Raw genomic sequence first — 24215 nt, 5'->3', positions numbered from 1 at the left:
ATACCGTTGTACACGCGTAGTTGTGAATTAAAACGAAAGGGAGGGGGGAGGGGGGGGGGGGGGGAATACCTAAGAAAAAATACGTACGTTAAAAAATTTCCAAACACCGCGTGTAACTTCCGAGGAGAAAGTTTCGCAAGTTTCGCTACCGAATAGAAACGTACAAGTTATCATACACAAATAAAAAGAGTGCAACGGTTACGCAAAACTTGTTTTAACGGGGATTAAAAGATTATAGACGAATTATTTTGTTTAGAATTTTTGTACGGAAAGTGAAGAAAAAAAGTGGTCGATAAAAATAAAAATCGAATGAAAGAAAAAAAAAAATTATTAAATCAGGCTATTTTTTCTAGCTCAGGCCTTTATTTTTTTGCAACATTATCCATAATGTAAGATATAAAACCGGTGATCACGAATTTTGAGTCTGGATTCTAGATGTCAATTTTGATTTCTTCCACGTAACGAATAAATGAAACAATAGTTTCATTAGATAATGTTTCCTTTTTTCTAGAAACCACGACGGTATTTCGGATTAAAAGACAAATTACTTATTTTCTCAAACATTTATTGTAAGTAACAATTAAACAAACTTCGGTTTCACATTTAAATCACTTTTATACAAAAATAATGTTGTTTCGGTTTTTTATCATCTGAATAATTGAAACGACAGATTTTCTTCAATCGGGAATCAGACTTTTTCGAAACACATTATTTTTCATCCGTTTAATATCACTTGACGTGTAATAAATCACGTACACAAATCCCAGGCCCAAAATCTCTGTATACTTTTGCTAGGGAAATTATCAAATCGTTATTATTTCACCCAAGACTACAGAAACAAACTTCCAAGGGTCGGTGTATATATTTTTCCATCGTTTCGATGCATGAGAAATAAAAAAAAATAATTGACTCGACCCAGGCACAAAAACAAGTGTAAAATTTTTATCTTTTTCTTATCCGGTGTAACAAATGTACCATCGATATTTTTACAAGTGAATAATACGCGTGACATTGGGAAACAAATAAAAGCGTAGACATAAAATTTCGCAAATTGTCACCGTAAATGTCTCCTCTGAATTTATATTTCTTTTATAATAGATCGCGTATCTGCGTCAGGCTAATATAAATTTATACGGCTCATCGGATGCTCGATGACGATCCAGACGGACGAAATTCACGGCGCCGAATTGTCGTCTCGCTGGCTCAAAGGCGATCATTCGCGACGATATGATTAGTGGGTGTATAAAAAGTGTACATCACACATATGTACAGAAATTTTTTTCTCTTCAAGCTGGCTATCCGTACATGTAATATTAATACACCCACTTAAGTTCGGTTCGTGTAATAATTGGGTTACATGTATAACGTATAATATATGGGTAAGAAAATATGAGGAATAAGAATTAGACTCTTTCGTTGTAAATTTCAAGACGTTGAATAAAATAAATTATCTACCTATCCGGCAATGGTTGGTTGAAAGATAAAACAAACTACGTGGATTGCGAATATTAAATTACACCTGTAACATGAAACAAGGGCGAAGAAGATGAAGAAAAAAAAATAGATATTATTCCCGACTCAACCATAAAGTAAAGTTTTCTGACCTCAAACGCGGGACAAAAGTGAAATATTTTTCCCCAAAACGAATTTAAGGGAAATATGAGATCGTTAGATCATAATTTCCCGCAAATCTGAATCAGCGGGATATATGAGATCAATTTAAAATTCCCAATTTTCAAATAAATATTGCGGCCAGAGTTGAATCGAGAATAAAGTCTTAATATGTAACACAGGAATAAAAGTCGCCTTTATTCCCTTGTTACATAATGTACTGTTAGGTACACTTCGATTATGAATTCAGTGTTGACTTTTGTTTTACTTTATTTTTTCTCAACATTAATATTTAGTATATACGCTGTCATTCGACCTCACCGCCTTCAATTTTGATAATTTTTTAGTACAATGATGCAACCGACCAAAAAGGGTCTCGGAATTTTTTTCAGATTTCTTTAGCTACCAGTAGAGTAGAAGAAAAATGAAAACCAATTCCGAAAACGCCGTTTTTAAAAGTCTGAAAAAATTCCTAATAAAAAACGTAGTCAGTGGACTTCTGCTTACCCAACACCTCGTCCAATTCACACGAATTTCAATATCTCCGTCTTAAATTAACCCAGACACCGCCTTTAGCCCTCAAAGTGATCCTGTACTTCAGCCGTAACTCGTCCTTCCCTGGTACCGTACTAAGATGAAAGTTCCGAAGGACTACGCTGATCAACGCCTTCATTTCCAACATCGCAAACTTATACCCTGAAGCGGAGAAACGTTCCAAGATCACTCGACTCGGGATCATCATCCGCACCTTGACTTACCGATACAGTTCCTCGGCCCCGCGCTGAAAGGGAAATAGGCATAGCGGTGTCTATTTTCATTGCTGTCAGGGTCGAATCTCGTCGGATCGAAGGTGTGGGGATCTGGATAGAAATGTGGTAGTCGGTGGGTGACGTAGGGGAGAAACATAACTTCGCATCCTGCAGGGATCACGTAATTTCCTAGAAGAGAAAGAGGAGTATCTTGAAAAATATGCTACAGAGGACATGGCTAGCTGTAGAATGAGAAGAAGAGGAACCTCCACCAACCAACTTTGGTGTCCTCTCTCAACTTTCTACCGAAGACCGGAACGCTCGGATAGAGTCTCAGGGACTCTTTTATGCACATCTCGAGGCAGCGCATCTTCCTAAGATCATCCGTCGTCGGTGATCTTGAGTCACCCTCGAAGATATCCTCCAGTTCTCGAACGCACCTCTGCTGCCACTCGGGGTGCGCCGCAAGAAGAAACATCGTGATGGTAATTGCAAAGGCGACGGCATCCTGGCCGACGAGCATGAACGCGCAGCACTCGTTGAGGATGTCGTTCTCCGTAATGCTCGGATTTTTCTCACTTGCTTCGATCATGAATTCCAAGATGGACGTCCTCCGCTGCGAATCGTCAACCTCGTCTTTCACATCCGGCTTCGTCTTCCCAATAACTTCTCGCCTCTCGTCCATCATCTTCTTGCAGACCGTAAGGAGTTCTGCGTGAAAGGCCTCTTCACGTTTTGCGACGGCTGTCATCTCGTAGATCCGGTTCACCCAGAGCCACGGACGCATCAGACGATACAGAGCCGTTAATTGACCCCTGCCAATCGATGAGAAAAAAAGCATTACAAATTTCTCTGCACATCCCCCATGAGAGAGTTGGTGACCTCAACGTTGTTCGACCAAATGTCAAGTAACTGTGCAAACTGGAACACCTTTCAACTATGTCCGCTATATGTATTTAACAACGATTAACGAGACGGGATACTTTCAATACCGAGCTAGTTTTCCTTGGCTCTAGAATCACAGCCTTGGGTTCGTGGCACGTTGTCACTTACTTTCTGAAGGGTGATTCTTCGTCTTCCGTCTGCCTCTGCTCTTTGGAAGCCATAGTCACGCCAAAAACGATCTCTGAAAGTTTCATGTTCGAATTCACGGTCCATTCGTCGTGGCAAAAACATTAAAAAAAAAAATAAAAAGAAGGGAAACAAGCACGACACTCACCGTTCAGAATGTTGACGACCGAGTCGTTCACGAACTTGGTCAGATCGATATTCTTCTCGGCAGAATTCATGAGCTTCCGGATTAGGCGGTTGGCACCATCGATAAAAGTGTCGGTAAACCGATTAAGAATATTCATATTGAAAGCTGGTTGAAGGATTTTCCGATGAATTTTCCAACGGTCAACATCACTCAGTACCAATCCATCGCCGACCAGATTGTGTAAAAAACTGTAGAAGACGTTCTTCTCCAAGTGCTTGGTGCTGCCAAGAACCACCTGAATGTCGGCCGGCTCGAGGAGGATCACCACCGGGAACACCGTCAGCCATATCCTGAAGATGGTACCGTACATGTCGTACCTCGTATGAGACATACGCTGCAAAACTGAGCAGAGGAAGACAGCGGTAATGGGACGTTAAAGGGTCCTCTCGTGGGTGGTCCTGAGGGGATGGAGATTACATCAACTCACGATCTTTATCTGTGACAAGACGGCAGTTCCCCACCAAAGGCAATGCCGGGGGGCCGTTTAAATTGGTCAGGATGAATTTAACGGTCCTGAAGTAATTCCAGAATGCACGAAAGGCGTAGAGGACTGCCAGCAGCGCGACGCACGCCCAAGCATGGCTCTCATTGAAATCCGACTGGAAAAATATGTCAAAGAACGATAAGGTTTTCGATCTCGGTACATTCGAGACGTGCAATGAGGTCCGACTGCCATTAGTGTCCTGACTGGTAAAACATGTCTCCATGCGATCCGTTCTCACGTATATCGGTGTACGTGAATTAATACCAACTGGACAAATCGTAAAACAAATCGTATCGACGTATACACCTATTATTAAAAAATAAGTAGAGTCAGTATTATGGTCAAAGCATAGTTGCTCGTCATTATAAATTATACTATACCGATTGTTCATATTTGTGAATAAAAAATTGGAGTTTTCAAAGTAGATATAAGAATAATAGACAAAACGTAGATTGTATTGGCAATTACCTTGACGGGATATAGCATAGCCATCAACGGAAGAGGTAAACAACCGTGACAATATTATTTGCCACATTTTTCTATGGCCACTTGAATAACAATACGTGGTGTAATGGTTAAAAATAATAAATTTTCATCCGGGAAAATCTTTGGATAGAATTTCAAACGAGCTATCATTCCTGATGTCTGGAACCTTACTCAGCCGGTTTCGCAAAAGGTACTGAAGACTGTTTTGAGAACTTGTCTCGATGAATTCCGGGAGTACTTAAAAATTTTCATTCTCACAAGATTTATCCTCCGTGAGATGAATTATTCGGATAAATTGACCGTTCGGAGGTTTGAAAGACCGTCTGAAACTCGGTTCGATCCGTTCCAACCGATTCTTCGCAATTATTTTATCACGACGAACGATAAATTTGAAAAAAAAAAAATAAAAATGAATTCTCTCAGGGTGTAAATTTTTCAAACAGTTCTTCGCGCGTGATTAGTTCGATTTTTCACCGTTGCTTGTAAGTGCGATTTGTCCGCCTCGAGTCACTCGAAGACTTGAGTAAAAAAGTTTGTACCGGCCATCCAATAAATAGCACATAAAGAGGATAAAATTATTTCATGTATTATAATCAATTTTTCAGTTCACCTTGTGCAAAAAAATTTTGCAAAGCAGTGCAATTAGTATGTAATACAGGTAAACGAAGAGAGAGAACAAATGTCTGTAGAATATGATCAAGTTCCAGCCCTCATTGGAGGAGCCTCATTAGATACGTTATACCTTGATCGAACACCAGAAACAAAATTTATGTATTTACCAAACGAAATTATCCATAAAGGTATAAATCGATAGACAAACAACCCCAACAACAAGTACAAAACTATATGGGATGACAGATTGATTGATGATAACAATCTTGAAATATACTTACGGGAAAGACGTGAACGGAAGACAAAGATTCGAAATCAGGCCATTGGATCGCCATGTTAGATTGTTACATAAAAAAACTTGAGATTTTTGAATACATAAATTGCTTGAACACTCGTAACCAAGACGAAGAAATTCATTTACTCTTAATTTCGACGTAGGTTACGAATCGATGGCAAAAGATGTATGAATATCCGAAGTGAACTTTCCTAGGACTATCAAGAAGGATGCCCCTACTATTCCGAATACCGGTTTCGTACGAATCAACAAAAATCAGACTAAAAACCAGGTTGTCACAAGTGGGAGCTTCCAATTGCGAAGCGCTCAGGAAACAAAATTTAACTAAAATAAATTTCGAAACTGCCAAGACAAAAATCGGAGTCCAAGGTCCCCGTGCGGGAACCTTTTCTTTTTTTGACCTTCAATTCCTACGATACTTTACATCTTATTAATGAAATTAAACGTGTAACGTATGTATACGTACATACAGGGTGTACTGATTTATAAGTACAAGCATTACGATTTCAGATGACCTGATAGTTCAATTGGAAAATGTGTCCTAGAAAAGTTGTAAAATGGTTCAGACGGTGGACGCGCGTGGAATTTTTTTCATGTGGTCCAGCATCATAACTGATGATGATACAGAGGAAGAAGCAGTTTTTTTTTCTTTTTTTTTTTTTTTTTTGTTGTAAACGGAAATCAGCCATTTTTGTCTCAACTTAAATATTCTTTATTCGAAAATGTACGAAATGAAACCACCGAAACCAGCTTCCCCGAAATAAAAATCCCTCGTATATATTGCGCATATACGCGTATATTTACAAATCTCTTGTACAACCGTAAGTGCATGTTAAATATTTGACTTTAGCGGTAGATATTTTACGCAGTATGAAGAGAATTTTTCTCTCCTTTCTTGTCACCCTCGAAAACAACCGACGTCAACACAATACACTTATGTACATACATGTACAATAAGCTAGATGATGATTTGTCGCGAGAAATAAAAATCTTGGTATAATAAACACTTGACTTTCAGAAAGGAAAAAAAAAAGGAAGAATTTTTTTTTTTTTGTTCTTTCATCACATTTTATGCACATGGCAGATATCCAGAGACACATAAATTATATCTTACAGGTTTGAAATTAAACGCTTCATTTTGCGTTTATTACATGTCACACCGCCAACGTATAATATACATACATACATACATACATGCATACATATATATATATATATATATATAATATATATAATATATAAAACTGCGCGCGATCGTTGATGATAATAAAAAAAAATGTCAACAGTATATATCTTTCACTTTATTTTCCGACGATATGTGCGAAACGATGAGCAAAAAAAAAAAAAAAAATCCAAAGTTATAAATCTTGAATACTTGTTTCAAGGAAAAAAAAAGTAAAAATCGGATACGACTGTAAACGATGTATACTGAATTCATTATAACAACAATTAACATTGAGAATACCGGATATCGTACACGTGTGTAACATTTGCATGTGATACGTTACGTAGCAGGTATGTATTAGTGAAAGGGAGGCTGCCGTTGCCTGCATATCATGCGCTTTGAATAGGAGAATTAGGAAGGAAGCTGTATTACACGTACAATACGTTTGCATAATCACACGCAATAGTTCCAAGGTGGTATTATTTTTTCTCGAACAATCTATGACGACTTTCTCTCCCTCCCTCCCTCTCTCTTTCTCTCTCTGTCTCTCTCTGGTCGTCGATCAGCTGCACCGGCAGGTCAAATTCCTGAGTCCCTTATATATCCATGGTACACGTATATCCGTATGCATATGTATATAACGTATACATATGTACACCTACGGATCCTAGATATCATGGAGGAAGTAGGAAAGGATTTCAATATCACGCCTGATCCGAGTGCGAGGCGAACGAATGACGCTGCACAAAATTATACACCAATATGTACACGTTCACATTGTACACGTGTGTAATAATTATACATGTATATGGGACACGAGACACGCGGACGAATATATTTTATTACACGTACAGTCTCAACGGTATCGTTACGCATACCACAGATACATAATATACTTGCGATAGAAGAGCACAGGCGGTCGGGCAAACCGGAAGGAGCTCAGAGCTACCTGCAGGATATCGCGGGAGATTTGAATCGAGCCTCCCAGGGTGAACCGGTTCACTCGTACCCGACGCGTGTGTACGTTCAAGGTCGCATATCAAGGTCAACGCTGTGTGTACACATATACCAACGTCATGTAATATCTTAGACCCATCGCCCCGGGACTCGGGACCCGGGAAAAAGTTGACGTTAAGCTATAATCGATGCAGATGGGTCATGTCTCTACATTTACTTTGGTTTATTTCGAATACAGGTTACGTAAATTAACGACGAAAATCTGTGTGCAAAAAATGTCCCGAAGTGTTGCGGTTTTTTTTACACTTTTTTTTTTTTTTTTTGACACATCAGGGATAATCTCGATCGAGATAAACTTGGTCTAAAATATTGTTAAAGCATTCCTTACGGAATTTCAAGGTTAAACTTCCTTTACACGGTATTCGTGAGACGCTTCGTTTTCGAGTTACAGAGCCCGATAGTTGGGCCCAATCGGCATGCTGACACGTGACCAGTGAGGGCGGGGCGAGTAGCCGCGGTCAGCCACGCCCAGAGAAGCTGCGCCATCAACGACTCGCTAACTTGGAATTTCTCTATCTCGAAAACCATCGATCCCTCGAAATTCGCATAAAGGAAGAATCGTCTCGAATTTTCGCGAGGAATCTATCGGCTTCGTTAGGAATAATCTAAATTTTACCGTACTGTAAATATTCAATCGTACGTTCGATTTTTTTTTTTTTCTTCTTTTATGTTTCTTTCACGTCTCAAATTTGAGATAAGATTTTTACTATTCGAAAATAACTATCCGTTTGCGTGTCAATATCTGCATTATATGTAGAAATATCGCAAGTTTTATTTTTTGCGATAGTCGTAATTGAAAACAAAGAAAATAGACATGTTGAAACCGGAACAGTCGACCTTTCCCATCGAAATCTCTGTACATACGTATAATTCGTATATATATTACGCACGGCCCTGCATGATCAAGAATCCATTCCAGAGTCAAAGAACTTTGACTAACTATAGAATTAGATTAGCGAGTTGAAGGACAGAGAGTGCCGTGTATGTTAGAAGAAGGATGAAAGGGGGGGGGGCCGAACAAAAATGGTGTAATAGAATTAAAAAATTCCAAGAATATTAAAAAAAAAAAAAAAAGAAAGAAAGAAACACACCACGACCTCAAAAGTTTCCAAGTGCTCTCGGACAGGCAGAAATATGTATATACATATATATATATACATAGAGTGGTAATATACAAAGCTGATTGTTAGTGAGTTATACACGGACGACCGAGAAACTAGAAAGGTTCAACGGGTCTACCGCGTATTACAAGTACGTTGAAACTGAAACGAGAGATAAGAACCAGTTGCTACAGCCATAACTCTCTTGTGCAGGTTATTACACGATGGACGTAAGTGGAAAAAAAAAATAAAAAATAAAAATAATGAAAGGAAAATAAAAATAGTCAAAGATGCTCGAGGACAGGAATTGTTCAATGACTGTTCCGTACAACGTACACCAACTGTATCGTGACTTGCGGACACGTGATTCCTAGATGCGTACGTTGCGTGGATAACAAAACAAGTGGTTGTTAACTTCGCCAACTAAAAAAAAAAAAGGCAAACACCCCGATTAAGAAAACCGTAATATTGTTGATAAGTTTTTTGCGCTAAACACAAAATCCAACGAAATTTCGAAATAAATCGACAAGGGCAGCGACGTACTTCAGCTTCTCGCAAACAAACAAAAAAAAATAAATAAAAAAACCATCCATGACCCGAGGGTGAAAAAAAAGCAAAGCGTTGAGTCTAGCTTGTGTATAATATAAAAAAAATAAAACACGATCAGTCAACGTCAAACGCCAGCTTCAACGAGTAGAATAAATGTTTATTATTTCGTTTAATCTTTAGATTTATTTATATTACTTTCCATGCATACTTAAACACTATCGTAGGACGTGAAAAAGCAGAGGACGGGGTAAAATAAGGGTTCGAAATTTTTTTTGGGTTTTTTTGGTTCCATTTCTCTCTCTCTTAAATACCAGCGCACGTTGCAGTAAAAACTGTTCAGTTTTAGGAAACATCCCTGTAACTGTTTTCGCGTACCGGGTGGTCAGGATGAAAATCCATCAACTTCAGGTCAATTCGTAGAATTGAGTCAGGTTATTTACCCAAACTTGGGTACGATGCTATTCGAAGCCGCCTAGGAAAACTATACTCTACCTAAATATATACGTATATCATATGAGATATTCCAAGGCAATTGTTGGACGATAATTATCTTAAAAGTGAAAATAATTAGTTCCAACTCTTCGTGTTGTGAAATTTCAACGAATGGCCTATAAATTTTGTTCAGTAAAGGTAATGACCATACCAACGACTTGTATAAATCTTTCTTGTTTCGCTTTTTATCCAACATACGGTTGAATAGATTCTCGTGTTGGGTATAATGTTTTTTTTGTAAATTACAAAAAATTTAAAAATCAATTTTCATCGCTTTTTCGTCACAGGTAAATTCTCTTGAGAAAAATATTGAAAGCAAAACTATGTGTGCATACATTCAAGTTTCTCAAGTTGGCAATGGAACGTATGCTATACACCGGGCTCCTCGTACGCTGAAAATAGATGAAATATTTGCCCGTTTACAGCACAGATAAAGAATAAAGCGCTGCTGCAACGTCTTAAGAAGCTGTCTTAATACACGCCTGAATAACGCAGTACAACATCAGGCTTTCCACAAATTTTGGAGAAATTTTCCCAGTCCTAGTAAGTTACTAAGTTTTTAATAATTAGTAATTAAAATTCGAATTAAAAAAAAGCTGTAACGTGGGACGAAAGAAAAAAAAATCCCTTTCAATTTCAATGATGAAAAACTACGTATTTTTCCAGCTTTCTCCACGACGAAAATAAAAATTCCCTAACGATTCCTGGTTTTCCAGACTTTTCAGATCAGTGACCACCCCGTGTATCATCTTTTTTCCTATAATAACGCACTCGTCTCTGTAAAACGTTCATATATGTATACATATACCTGAAAAAAGAGACACTTTGTCCAAGCATCCGAACGTTCACATATGCATATACGTACATGTATGGATCTAAAGATGAAAAAAAAAAGTTTGAAGAATTTCTAGAAATAGGTATAACAAAGTTCGTCTACTCTGCAGCATTCGTCGCGAGATTCTAAGGAGTCTAATTCTCGCTGTGCTAGCTCGCATAGGTTAAAATAGTTCCGTGGTGTGTATTATTGTACGAAGCGGCACGTGAACCGGCGAGAAGTAATAAAAGTGAATAGTTCAAGACAGACCCTTATCACCAGCTGTATCAGCTTATTCATATATTGTTTAACATTATTATTAACGAAAGTAAAATTCAAGGTCAAACGATAAAAACGCATAAAGGATCAATCGATTTATATATATGTATATAATAAATATAACTTATCCGAGCACCGTTATTCATATACATACGTGTTATATAAATTTAACACTTAACGTTTTAAGGGTCGGAATATCGGAGCAGCGAGAATTTTTTTCATAAATAAAAGAAAAAGAAAAGAGGAAACAAATAATAATAAAAACATTAAACATCATCGAACCGCGTCAGTTTTAACCTTTTCTTTCTTTCGTTTACGATCTGTAGTTATAAATTTAGGTGTATCGCTATCTCGAATATACAAAACACGGAGACTTTTGTAAGATTAAAATCAACATCGTTTAACTTTTAGCAGCGATAATAAACAGGATCGAGGTGAAAGAAGAAGAAGAAGAAGAGAGAGGGTACATCGATAAGAAAAACTGAAATGAAAAAAAAAAAAAAAAAAAAAAAACGTGCTTATCTTAAAATTATCTGGTAAATAAAGAATTTCGTATCGCAGTCTTGGGGTAGGGGGGGATCAACAGAAATTTATGAAACGTGTTTGAGAAAGTATAACGCAGGTTAAAGAAAATCATCCCATGTACGAGTCTCATCCGTTTGACGAAATTTCTCCCAAACGTATGTTAATGAATTATAACGGTGTATAAAAATCTTGCAGCAGGTTATTTATATAGGTTAATATAATTGTTTTATTATTATTATTATTATTATTATTATTATTATTTTTTTAATCAATTTATTTCGTTATTTAATTTTTTTTGGTTTCTTACTTTCTCAATCTTTTAATTTCAAGAAAAGATATAAAGGAAAATTGACTGACAAATTAATAATGATACGTTTATACGATGTAATTTCGTTTTATCTGACACGAAAATCAACCGTGTTTAAATCAACGCGATGAAAAATTTCTCGTTTGCCAATTAATTTCTTCTTCTCTATGATAATTCAAGGATTTTCAGTGAATTCCGTATTTTTTATTTTTTTTTTGTTCAATTTACATAAACATATTTCTATATGTGTATATATATATAACAAATCTTGTCCTCGTATAAATTTACAAAGTTACAAAAATACACAATCACGGTTCCTTTCCAATCAATTATTATAATTTCGTTTTTACAGAGTCGTGATGAAATCAAATCATTTCGTAGAATTGAAATATCACTTTCACGTACGGTTTTGGTGAGAAATAAATAATATTCAAGATACGCGCGTTACCCAGCATTACAGTCACCGAACTGTCCAATATGTTATAAACATATATATACATATATATATATATGTATTATACTTATCGACAATAATCGATTCTATAATATTAACCACGCATAGAATTATTTTTAACCGCAGCAAGTAAAGATCTATTGAATTATAATATTATTACCCTATCATACATATTGAAATAATACATCGGAACTCGAAACGATATATTCCTATCATATACGTTATATATATACCTGTAAAAATAATTACGGTACGGTATAAGAATTACATAAGCGTGAAAAATTTTACAATGGCAAAACGCTTTAGTTTCGATTATTATTCCTATCATTATATTTGTCATTAAAACAAACTTTCAAACATGTGTAAAGCTCGTTTGATTTCTTTAACGTTTTGTTTTTTTTTTCTTTTTTTTCATTCTCTTTTCATCTCGTATAACCGTATAATACAAATATGTATATATAAACAGTTATAGTGCCAAATGCGGTGCGATTTTGGTGTTTTATTCAGGTACAAGACGAATCTAACAACGCGCACGGTTAAAACTGGATATATATATATATATATATGTGTTAAAAAGTATATATGTAAAATGTATAAAACGTACCAAATTATATTTACATATCCACATTCATGTAGCGCAGTTCTATCAAAAGTTTAAATGTCGCTGAATGAATGGAAACGGACGTATATAATGCGCATAACATATATATATATATATGTATATGTATATATATGTATATATATACGTATTGCCCGCATACCCAAGCAAAGGAGAAGTTTACACGAGCAAATGAACAGGCGCCATGAGGCCCCCATGGAGGGGACGGGAGGGAGGGACCCCGAGAAGACGGGGCCGCATATGCTTACGTACATTATGTATATATATATGTGTGTGTGTGTATTTACACACATTTATACCGTTGGTACAGTCCGTTGCAAAGGAACGGCAAATATAACGTCAATTCTCGTGAGACGAATAAAATAATTACAAACGAAAAGTAAAGGAAAAAGGGAAGGGGACGAAAGTAGAAAAACAATAAAATCACGATTGGATAATTATAAGTGAGTAATATAACAATAAATTTTATACACTTAGAATACAATAACGTACAGTACACGTAACCTGTGTTAATATGTAGGTATTATGATAATTTACAACGAGTTGTCCGCAAAATGGCAATGGTTAAAATATAAGTATGACCGATGAAATAAATCAAAATACCTGTGCGGTGTTGAGGATTCTGTTTTTTTTGTTTTTTTTTTATCGGTAACCGGACGTTTTTGATTCGTTGATGTTATTTTATTGTTATTATACGGATGAACGGTTGTTGGGAGTTACAATGTTGCGATGTATGTTTTCGCTGCGGGTTACCTAGAACCTTTATCTTCGTATCTTATTAAGGGGAATTCGTCGAACCGCGAAGGCTGTGAAACAGACGTAGTTTTGCCAGGGAAGAAAAAAGGAAAGAGAAAAGTAAAATGCAGTCAAGTGTCGAGAAGGTACAAGAAGAAAAAAAAAAAAAAAAAAAAAAAAAGAGTATCCATAAGGTCGGTTCCGTGAATTAGTTGCTGCGGATTCGTTCGATCGAGGTATTTTAACAACGTCGCGTCGCCACGTGTAGGTAGCATTGTTTTTCTTTTTTTGTTGTTTTTCTTTGCAATTTTTTCTCATTTCGTCTCATTCTTTTCTTCAAACAAGTGTACAGGTATATGCACGTATAACGTAAAGCCGAGAAGAGTGAAATCGAGAGTTTTGTCAACCTGACTTAGGACAGTAATATTTATTTAGAATAAACGTGTGTATTTTGTATCCACATATCTAATCATCGTACGGTATTATGGCGAAGGTTTGAACAAACTTCCTTACCGACCGAAAACGTGACCGATTCAAAAATCGTTCGAATCATCGCTCACAAAACATCCGGTGATATGGAATCGGGATAAAATCAAATTATACACGCGTTCGTAAAAAGATACGCTAGTCATTATTCAGCGATATACCGAGACAATCTCTTGAAATTTAATAATCAACCGCGCATGCGCGGAATAATTCGATCTCATTGGTCGGCCAAATCTTCCCGCCGCGATATTTTTGCCCGCGATGCAGGCGGGCCAACCTAAGCAAAATGTGTACGTTTGAAGTTTCAAAGAGCGTAAGCGTTAAATTCCGACCGTTCTTCGAAGAATCAATTTTTCGACCAAATAACAAATGCTTTCCAAACCTTTCCGAGTCACCGCTTCGATTATTCGAGATTCTAACCTCGAAAATTCGTACCAACTACATCGCTGGCGAAAACAGTTCGACAGCTGAAAACTCGGGATGGCAAGCCTGCGCAAAGGGGCGATAAAACTCGCGCATGCGCGGTTGATTTTCAACTTTCAAGATATTGTCCCGGTATATACATCGCAACAATCAGCGTATGTAAAATCAAGAAAATAGATAATCAGCCGCCCAACAACACGTCGAATTACCGACCGAGAAAACTCGGGCGTTACGTAACCGACCGATCATAGTTATCGGCACTGGTTAAAATTTTTCCGTAAAAACGAGCTTAAGGCCCGATTATACGAGAGGGACATACGCGTACGAAAGGCGGAGACGGTCTGCAGGTTTTTTAGGTGCGGCCCACCGATAGCTGACGAAGAGACAGACGTTCACGAACACGTTGGAGGTGGACTCGTATTCTACACTTATACCACGTTACATCCGCTCTTCTCGTCGTCGCTCATCGGCATTGAGCATGCGCACAGAGAGAGAAAGAGAGAGAGAGAGAAGCGCACAGGCGCGTTACTCGACCGGCATGGCAGTGGAAATTTCCACTACAGTTGGCATGCCACATCGGTTGTGAGACGGAGTCGGGTACAGTCTGGTCAAAGAATATTTATTTCAAAAATTCAATAACCCGCTGTCGAACGATACGATTTTTTTTTTTGCACCCTCCGCGACGATGAATGAATAGAAGGAGAAATACGAAATATAAAAATAAAAACACAATTTTACCCATAATTTTACACCAAGTAAAATCTCACCCTTTTTCATTTTATTCTCATATCCGTAGTTTTTCGAGTTAATCTAATCGATATTTTATCATCCTACATTCTTCCTTACCGTACAACCATAAATTGTCAAATTACAAATTACAGAAACGGTAAATCGGACGATTATTATAGCTAGTTGTATAAATAATCTACATTCATCAACCACCGTTCCAAGACTATATTATACCGTATAAATATTTCCCGATGCACGGAAATATACATACGGCACACCGACTTTCACTTGTTTTATTAACTTTGATACATGCCGACGATGCGTGTAAAGGTAAGGTGCATACATTGTTAGTGGAGTGTCGTCGTCTCAACGGGAGAGGGAAAAAACCGAAACGAGAAAGGAGAGGAAAAATACGGGTAAAGAGTAGAGGTCAAGACGGAGAGGGAGAGAAGGAAAGACAGAGAGAGAGAGAGAGAGAGAGCGGAAATTGAAGGAGGAAGCGCGACGAAATGACGAAAGTATTGCAAAGAATTGAGAAGCTAACCAGTTTAATCCAGATTTCGAAATTCCCTACATACGTATGTTACATATATTATATTTACAACCCGTGCATGTCGATAACGGAAAGATTATCGTCGTTCTATGACGTGCGAAAAATTATCACTGCCGTCATTGTTATCATGATAATTATTAATTTTATTATTATTCTTATTATACTATACATATGCGATTTTATTTCACTCCTTGTAACCCACGTTATCAGTTATAAGATTCGCGAAATGGCGCTTTTATATATAATATATGTATATATTTACTTATAACCTAACATTATCATTATATTTTCGATGATTATATGTCTAATGATTTTTTTTTTTGTCTTCTCAATTGTTTACCGATGTTTCACGTCAAACTCTCGACAACTGTCTCCAAATGAGATTATTATACTCTATTGTACAGCTGTATCCCTATAATAACAACAACAACAACAACAACAACAAGAATAATAATAATAATATCAACAATAACCGTATCATTAGGCGTGGGAATATAAGATTCGCAAACCTGAATATTAAAATATTACATACATGTGTATAAATTTGAAAAACGTGACACCGTCACGACAAATATAATAAAATGATCAAATATTTGGATCGTCAGTGGTATTAAATAGATTTAGTATTAATAATGAGAAACGGTGTAAAAGCCGTGAAAACGTTCTCCGAGATATTTAACCCAATCTCAATATAAATACCTGTATCGTGCAGCGATATAAGTATAATTAAGTATACGTACAGCGAGCGTAATTATGACTGGAAAGAATTTGTGTCGACGAAAAAAAAAAAATATCGTCGTTGGGAGAAAGGTTTCCGAACAATTGATCGTTCGTTATATTTTCTCTTCGCATGTTCGAAATTTCGACATATCGGACATTCGAAATATTCTTCACTCTTCCAACTTTTGAACCCGCCCCCCCCCCCACCACCCTTAAATAATTCTCGATTATATGAAACACGGACAGAATCTTTTGAAAAATCCTACAACCGCTGTTGACAATTTGCATAGAATTGTTATCAAATTGCGAGAAAGACGCGTATTTTGAAGATGAGAAAAAAAAAAAAAACAAAAAAAAAAAATAACCACTCAATTTCCGAAACGTCACCGAAAACAAGTCTCAAAGTCTTTACCTACTCAAATAAAGGAGGTTTTTTTGAACCGAACGTGTTGATATAATAGGACGAAAGTCTAAACCTCGAAACGCGTTGGGAGGTAAAGCAAATAATAGGAAATTTGATTTTCAAGTAAATACGATAACGATAACGACGTCGATAATTTACTATACGTTCCCGAAGTACGGTATAAAGATATTCGATCGTGACTCACGCGGTATTAAACATCGCATCAGCGCGTCCACCTCCTTTTTTTTTTTTTTTTTTTCTCATTCACCTCATTATACGTTAAGCGTATACATATAGGTATGTAAAAAAAAAAATATGCAAGTTAGATAGACGTTCCGATTGTGAGTCACGCTTGCAATTAGATTAGACGACGTACGTATAATATGCATACACAAGTATTCTATGAGTTATACATTTATAATATATATATACATACATACATATATATATATATATTGTATATTATGAGTATCTTCTCCGGTAACGAATATACCTGCAAAGTACACACGTACGAGATGATATATTTAACAAATAAGATAAGATTGCCGGTTTGAGAACGATTTTTATTTTGTTTTTTTTTATTTTTTTTTCTTTTTACTTTTTTTTTTTTTTTAATTTTGCTTCTCCTTCTCCTTCCATGCCGCGAATAGAAAGATGGATGAGTGCAGAAACCTCGTGCCGTGTCACTGCTTGCTGTATTGCGAGGTGACGAAATAGGCATAATGCCCTGTATGCGTGTGTGTGTGCGTGTGTTTGCGTGTACACGTGTATTTACATCCGTGTATTTGCAGGCGGCGCAAGCTCTTGTTCGTCTTCTTCTATTTACCGCTTTAATTTCATGCGATTAAAATTCTGACGCCGAACGAACGACGTTGCTTTAATAATACCAAGAACTGCGTAGTTGGTACCGTGATACGTGTACATGTAGATATATGGGGCATTCCGTGACGTCTCGATCGGGATTATAATTCATCAATGTCTCGGATTGGTTTTGTAATTTTTTTTTTTTTTTTTTTTTTATTATTCTTTACACGAAAGTACGCGACGAAGAACGCTATTTCAATTTTTTTTTTTAATAAAAATTTTCGTACCACCGTATCTCGGGTATGATTTAAAAACTTGGAAACAAAAAGATCTACTTTTTTTAAAGCTGAAAATGTTAGGAAAAATTTTATAAAATTTAACGGAAAATTTGGATATACGTTGAACGATGGAGATTTGATTTCGTGACTTCAAAAGATGAATAAGGAAGAATAGAGAAAAAAAACGTTATCGTTATTATTGTCGGATTGAATTTTTGACGTAAAAATAAACGTATACATATATATATGTAAAATATGCAATGGAATATTGATAAATTTTATTTTCTCACTATTTTTCTTACTTATCTTTCAAAGTCACGAAATCTCCACTTTTTAATAGGTTTCACAAATTTTCTTATATATTTTATAAGATTTTACTGAATTTTTTTTCAGATCGTCACGCATGTGGCAACCGTTTGATCAGTAATCAAATGACTAAATCGCGATTTCCAAATAGAGGGATAATGAAGACAATTAGGTATATTGTAAACCGCAACAGGGGATTTCCCTAGGCATTGACGCAGATGTGTTTTTACATTAACAGTCTGGCATGAGAGATAAACGGGTGAATACTAACAAGTAATTAAAGCGAGACGCGATATACATATATATATATATATACATATATGTCACAGAAGAAAATAGGAGACCAGCTGCGGTTAAATTCCGTTCTTATATGTAAGCAGCAACGAGTATCTTCGGTATAAATTTTTCCAAACTGAATGAGGAATGAGGAGAAGAAAAATTGTTATCAATCATCAGGTGAGCACGTGACGCGACCTGGATGCAATTTTTACGTACATGAACCTTAGGTTAAACGGTTAATGCCCCGTGTACCGAAACATAATTAATTTTAAGAATCTTGTATTTATTGTTAGATACATGCACGAGATGCGATAAAAACAGTTGCGCCGCGTCGTGATAATAATATAATAAATAGATTTACGATTTTTAATGTATTTTTTTCTTGTCGTCAAACTACAGAAACAAATTCAGTCCCCGTTTGTAATGTAATACAGTTGTAGTTGTGCGGTCTGGCAAAAAAATTTCTGATGAGAAAAAAAAAAAGTACGCCAAAACTCTGAACAATGAAAGGTGTTGTTAACGGTGACTATAATATCGGCTACCCGCGTTTTAAAAATTTGCAAACGAGGAATGTGTATGCGTAATGCGTACAGATATGTCTGTGAAACGTAGAGACTATTGATGAAACAGCGAGAAGACAATCGGCATGTACGATTATTACACAACGGTGATAACGGAACGTGTGTGTTCGAAGAATTATAAAAGAACAAAGGAAAGGGAACAAAATATAAAGAGTATAGTATATTTCAAGGTCAACGTTTATCTGTCGCCAGAGTTTTGATTATAATTCTAACAATTGAGTCGCAAATGTTAAGCATGATTTATGCCTTTGACAACATAATAATGCAGACAATACATATAAGCTTGTTATTGAAAAATAATATAATGTACGACCAGACCGCAAGCTACGATGGACGAATCTCGTCTTCGTTTTAAAGTCGCAGGGTCCCGATAATGCAGAAGAAATAATCCGGCAAAACTTGCACGGCGGGATGAATTGTAATGAAAAAACAAGAGAGAGAACGAAAGAAGGAATTAGCCACGTGGCACGTTGACCACGTGGCAGCCGAGTCAGCGACAGCAAACGGCCGCGTGTTACGTCAGAAAATCCCGCAACGCATACATATGCAATGGACAACGTATGCCTAACCTATCCCAAGCACACTTAATCCCTTCCAGTCAACCTTTATTTCTGTTTCCTTTTCTCTATTCAACGAACTTCGTGACAGGCAATTCAACCGAACGCAAGTTCATTACGGAGATCGGATATCGTCGTTGCGAGATATGCTCTTTCTCTCTCTCTTCTCTTCAAAAAAAAGAAGCCAGTTATGTATGGACGTGCCTCGGTGGGTAACTGGTATAAAACGTTTGGAGATGTGTCGGTAAGTATTACCGCCGATCGGTAAGCCTGTGTTACCATTTATTGGTAAGATAACGACGTCGATAAGATCAGACGCGCTCAACCGCTATTCATTTTTATCGGTAAATTGTGCGCGTCGAATATTTAGTTGCTCGCGAATTACCGCTTCGGCAGATATTTGTCTGAAAAAAGGGCCTTGTTTTATACTTGGAGAATATTCTTGACTCAGCGATGAAGCTTTGATATTTTTCACTGAAATTTTCAGCGATTTTTTGGAAAACATTTCAGGACAACTTTTAGTGTAATTTTGTTTAAAAAATGGCAAGATACCGTACACAGTCCCTGACGTTGATCGACATAATACGTAAATAGCGAACAGCGCAAAAATGCAGCCGTCAAATTAGTAACATGCCTTACAGGAGTTTTCTTACCTCGTCTTCGGCATCTCGACGAGTCTCCTGAAGAACAAGCAGAAAAAAAATGAAGGTCAGGTGATACCGGGCAATATGGACAGGTCGAGCACTTCGGAAATTGGTCGTATTAACTCACAACGCGTCGACGGCATCCGTATGCCGGGTATTGAGCGACTGGTAATTTTCCACGTTGTAAACACCACCGCCCGCTGACCCGAGATCTGAGATCTAATCTATGTTTGTAAACAACACAGGATTACCGATCACGATTGAACCGACACTGCACTCTTTGTCGCGGGAAAGAAGGACGCTGAGGTCGATTTGACCGTGCAGCATCGTTTTAGGGTTCCATGATTTCGGTCATCATTCCCGTCTCACGACTATTCCGCGTTGTTCATCGTTCAATTCAGATGCTTAATTTCATCCGTACGGAGAAAAGAGAATCGGAGAATCAAAACGACGCTTTGCGGCTCAAACAATACTTACTGCGTCGCGAACGATGAAGCATGATACAATGACACAACGAAACGAACACTTCGTCTCCTCGGTCACCGGCCTACTAAATCGACAAATTACAACAGGAATAATACCGGCACCAATCACACAGACCCGCCGACGAGTCGGGAAGAAAATTTGTTACGAATAATTATCCACTCGGTCTCGTGGGCGAAATTACTCCAACAATTTAAACGTAATCAGTCGAGACGAACGCACGGTCACGTGACTCGGCGGCGGGCGACTGTGGCGCTCTCTTCTGGAATTCCATCCAACTAGTGTGGAAATTTTTAAGTCAACGTCGAGTTGTACATTCTTCTTACCGATCGTGGATAGATTGGCGAGCAGCTACTAAGCTTCGGTAGTTGGTATAGTTAGATCGTAGGTATTTAGTTCAGGAGGTTGATCCGGGTTTTAAATTTCAAGCATATACTACTGGAGATAGCTTCGCGTGTGCAGAAAGAGTAGCGGAGGAGTAATAGAGAGAGTTATATATGTTGCTTATAATCTGTCTCTCTCGCCCTACTCCTGATTGGCTGATACGATTCCTCTCAGACAATAAAATGCAGAGTGAAAAAGACACGTATATCTTTCTTTCTCTCTCTCTCTCTCATCACTTCGGGTGCATTTTTCGCGAGATCAATACTTGGGATGGGTGGCTCCCTCCAGTAGTGAATGCTCTGAGGTTTTGGAAGGCGAAGACCGGATACAGTGTTCATACCACAGCTCGGGCTGTCTCCTTTCCATTCCGCGGTGTGTTTTATGCCGGCGGTCGCGTGGTTGTAATTTTTGGGAATAATATTTTCAATTGAAAACCGTCAGAAGAGCGTGCAAACCAGGCAAAGATGCTGGTTTTATTTGAAACCCCGGCGGGGTACGCCATATTTAAGGTAAGCTATTATCAGAGTTGCATTTTATCGGAACATAACCAAAACTCAAGTTCGGCCACAGGGACGCACGTGGCTAACGGAGTAAAAACGTTGTAATAAAAATTATATACTCATCGAGATTGTTTTCATCCTCACGTTCGTAATTTTTTTTTATAGCTACTCGACGAAAAGAAACTATCAGAAACAGAAAACCTCTATCATGACTTTGAGACCCCAGAAGCTGCTAGCAGAATGTAAGTATCGCGTACTCAGCAAACATGAAAATTGATTAATCTTCGGTAATTCTTTATAGTTTGATTATAAATACGATATTTATTTTTCATATTTTCCTCAGCGTCAAGCTCAAGCACTTTGAAAAGTTTGCGGATACAACCGAAGCTCTGGCAGCAACAACGGCAGCGGTCGAAGGAAAAGTAAGCAAGTCATTGAAAAAGATGCTGAAGAAGTATTGCGCCGAGGTTCAGGAGCAACTGGCAGTGGCAGATGCAAAGTTAGGAAATGCGATAAAGGATAAACTGAGCCTTTCCTGCATCAGTAACACTGCCGTTCAGGAATTGATGAGGTGTATACGAAGCCAGATGGATTCGCTGTTGACCGGCCTGCCGAAGAAAGAAATGACTGCCATGGCGCTTGGTTTAGCTCACAGCCTTTCAAGATACAAGTTGAAATTCTCACCTGATAAAATCGACACAATGATCGTCCAAGCGGTTTGTTTACTAGACGATTTAGACAAGGAATTGAACAACTACGTAATGCGATGCCGAGAATGGTACGGCTGGCATTTTCCTGAACTAGGAAAACTCGTGACTGATAACGTCGCGTTTGTAAAGACAGTGAAGATTATCGGCACCAGGGAAAACACGGCGAACTCAGATTTATCTGACACACTGCCCGAGGATGTAGAAGAAAAGGTTAAAGAAGCGGCAGAGATATCAATGGGGACTGAAATATCGGACGACGATATTCTCAATATCCAACACCTCTGTGATCAAGTTATAGAGATATCCAGCTACAGGACACAGCTTTACGACTACCTCAAGACTAGGATGATGGCTATGGCTCCGAACCTTACGGTTCTTGTCGGCGAGCTAGTCGGTGCCCGGCTAATTTCCCATGCTGGATCGCTCATCAATCTTGCGAAACATCCCGCCTCCACGGTGCAAATTCTTGGTGCAGAAAAGGCACTTTTTAGGGCTCTAAAAACCAAACGAGACACCCCCAAGTATGGATTGATCTATCACGCTCAGTTGGTCGGTCAATCGTCGACGAAGAACAAGGGAAAAATGTCGAGGATGCTTGCAGCAAAGGCGTCACTGGCCACAAGGGTAGACGCTCTAGGTGAGGATGGCAACTTTGACCTAGGAGCTGAACACAGAGCAAAACTGGAGGCAAGGTTGAGAATACTTGAAGAAGGAAATCTGCGCAGGATCAGTGGTACTGGGAAGGCCAAATCAAAGTTTGAGAAGTATCACACGTCTTCAGAGGTGAAGCAGTACCCTACTGCTGCAGACTCGACTATACCGAGCAGCAAGAGAAGGCATTCACAGATCGATGATAAAAAGCCATTGATCGAAGAGATCGAAACAGTTGCAGAAGACGCTGCCGAAGTGCCACAGAAAAAAAAGAAAGTCAGGGATAGCGTTGGGGAACAGGAAGGTGCCGGAACTCCTGGTAGCTCAAAGAAACAGAAGAAAAAAGTCAAGCAGGAAACTGAAGAAGAAGATATTGCTGCTGTAGAAGTCGAAGAACCGGAGCAGGAAGTTGAAGGTAGAATTAGAATTATCCATGTTGAATGCAAATAGGTATAGGAGTTGGAAAATTGTCGTATCGTTGAAAAATGTTCGTTAATAACATCACTATTTATTCACAGTTACAGAATCAGCAAAGAAGAAGAAACAGAAAAAATCTAAGATAAAGACGGACGTAACTGAGGAAGAAATCGCAGAACAGGTCGAGGGTCCATCCAGTGAAAAGAAGAAAAAGAAGAAGAAGAAGAAATCGATGCCAGACGATTAACTATTCCTCCACATGTTACAAGATAATTGTCGACGCAGTAATGCTATTGTTACTCTACTACACTACAAATGTATAATCGCTAACTTGGATATCTCTGCAGCGACATACATTGCTCCTACGCCAATAAGTTGTTTTATTTTTTTTTTTTTTTTAAATTTTTTTGCCACCCTTTTCCAACCGCGTATGAAATATTTAAATATCGGATACATGTGTACATTTCTACAAAAAAATTTTGTACAATTTGATCATGAAGGTTAATTTCGTGCAGTGTGTGAAAAAGTAAGAGTTGTATAATAAGTAGAATTATTCTTGTATTGTTAAAATCCGTTTCCATATTATAATTGTGCTAAAGGATTTATAAAGTACGTTTGATAAATGAGCATACTAGAATATTATTTTGAATACATAAGTTTTCCTGTTCTTATAAGCAGTACTGCTGTGTTGCATACTATTATAATTCAGAGAAAAGAAAATGTGTATCTATTTTTTAATAAATCTATTATTAACTA

General features: G+C 37.7%; 2 protein-coding genes across 2 annotated transcripts; one reads left to right on the top strand and one right to left on the bottom strand.

Moving 5' to 3' along the window:
- Positions 1-1863: 1863 nt before the first annotated feature.
- Positions 1864-20561, bottom strand: LOC124176205 (probable cytochrome P450 4aa1; the record flags this gene model as incomplete). The annotated part of the gene is made up of 8 exons (XM_046557154.1): positions 1864-2307; positions 2370-2549; positions 2637-3175; positions 3414-3486; positions 3580-3960; positions 4046-4217; positions 20324-20350; positions 20442-20561. Coding segments are annotated over 8 exons (1653 nt in total), but the record flags the coding sequence as incomplete, so codon positions are not given.
- A 924-nt stretch (positions 20562-21485) lies between these two features.
- LOC124176908 (nucleolar protein 58) lies at positions 21486-24215 on the top strand. The gene is made up of 4 exons (XM_046558776.1): positions 21486-21690; positions 21847-21923; positions 22025-23457; positions 23561-24215. Exons 1-4 carry the CDS (start codon positions 21646-21648, stop codon positions 23704-23706), a joined length of 1701 nt encoding a protein of 566 aa, XP_046414732.1. The 5' UTR covers positions 21486-21645; the 3' UTR covers positions 23707-24215.

The sequence above is a fragment of the Neodiprion fabricii genome, chromosome 2, assembly GCF_021155785.1.
Source record: "Neodiprion fabricii isolate iyNeoFabr1 chromosome 2, iyNeoFabr1.1, whole genome shotgun sequence".
NCBI lineage: Eukaryota > Metazoa > Arthropoda > Insecta > Hymenoptera > Diprionidae > Neodiprion > Neodiprion fabricii.
This window is presented reverse-complemented; position numbering and strand designations above follow the sequence as displayed.

Excerpts from the sequence above, each read along its gene's own strand:
- LOC124176908 (XM_046558776.1), top strand. The coding sequence starts at position 21,646 with ATGCTGGTTTTATTTGAAACCCCGGCGGGGTACGCCATATTTAAG. Across the intron at positions 21,924-22,024 it reads CCAGAAGCTGCTAGCAGAAT|CGTCAAGCTCAAGCACTTTG; the intron begins GTAAGTATCGCG and ends TATTTTCCTCAG. Across the intron at positions 23,458-23,560 it reads ACCGGAGCAGGAAGTTGAAG|TTACAGAATCAGCAAAGAAG; the intron begins GTAGAATTAGAA and ends ATTTATTCACAG.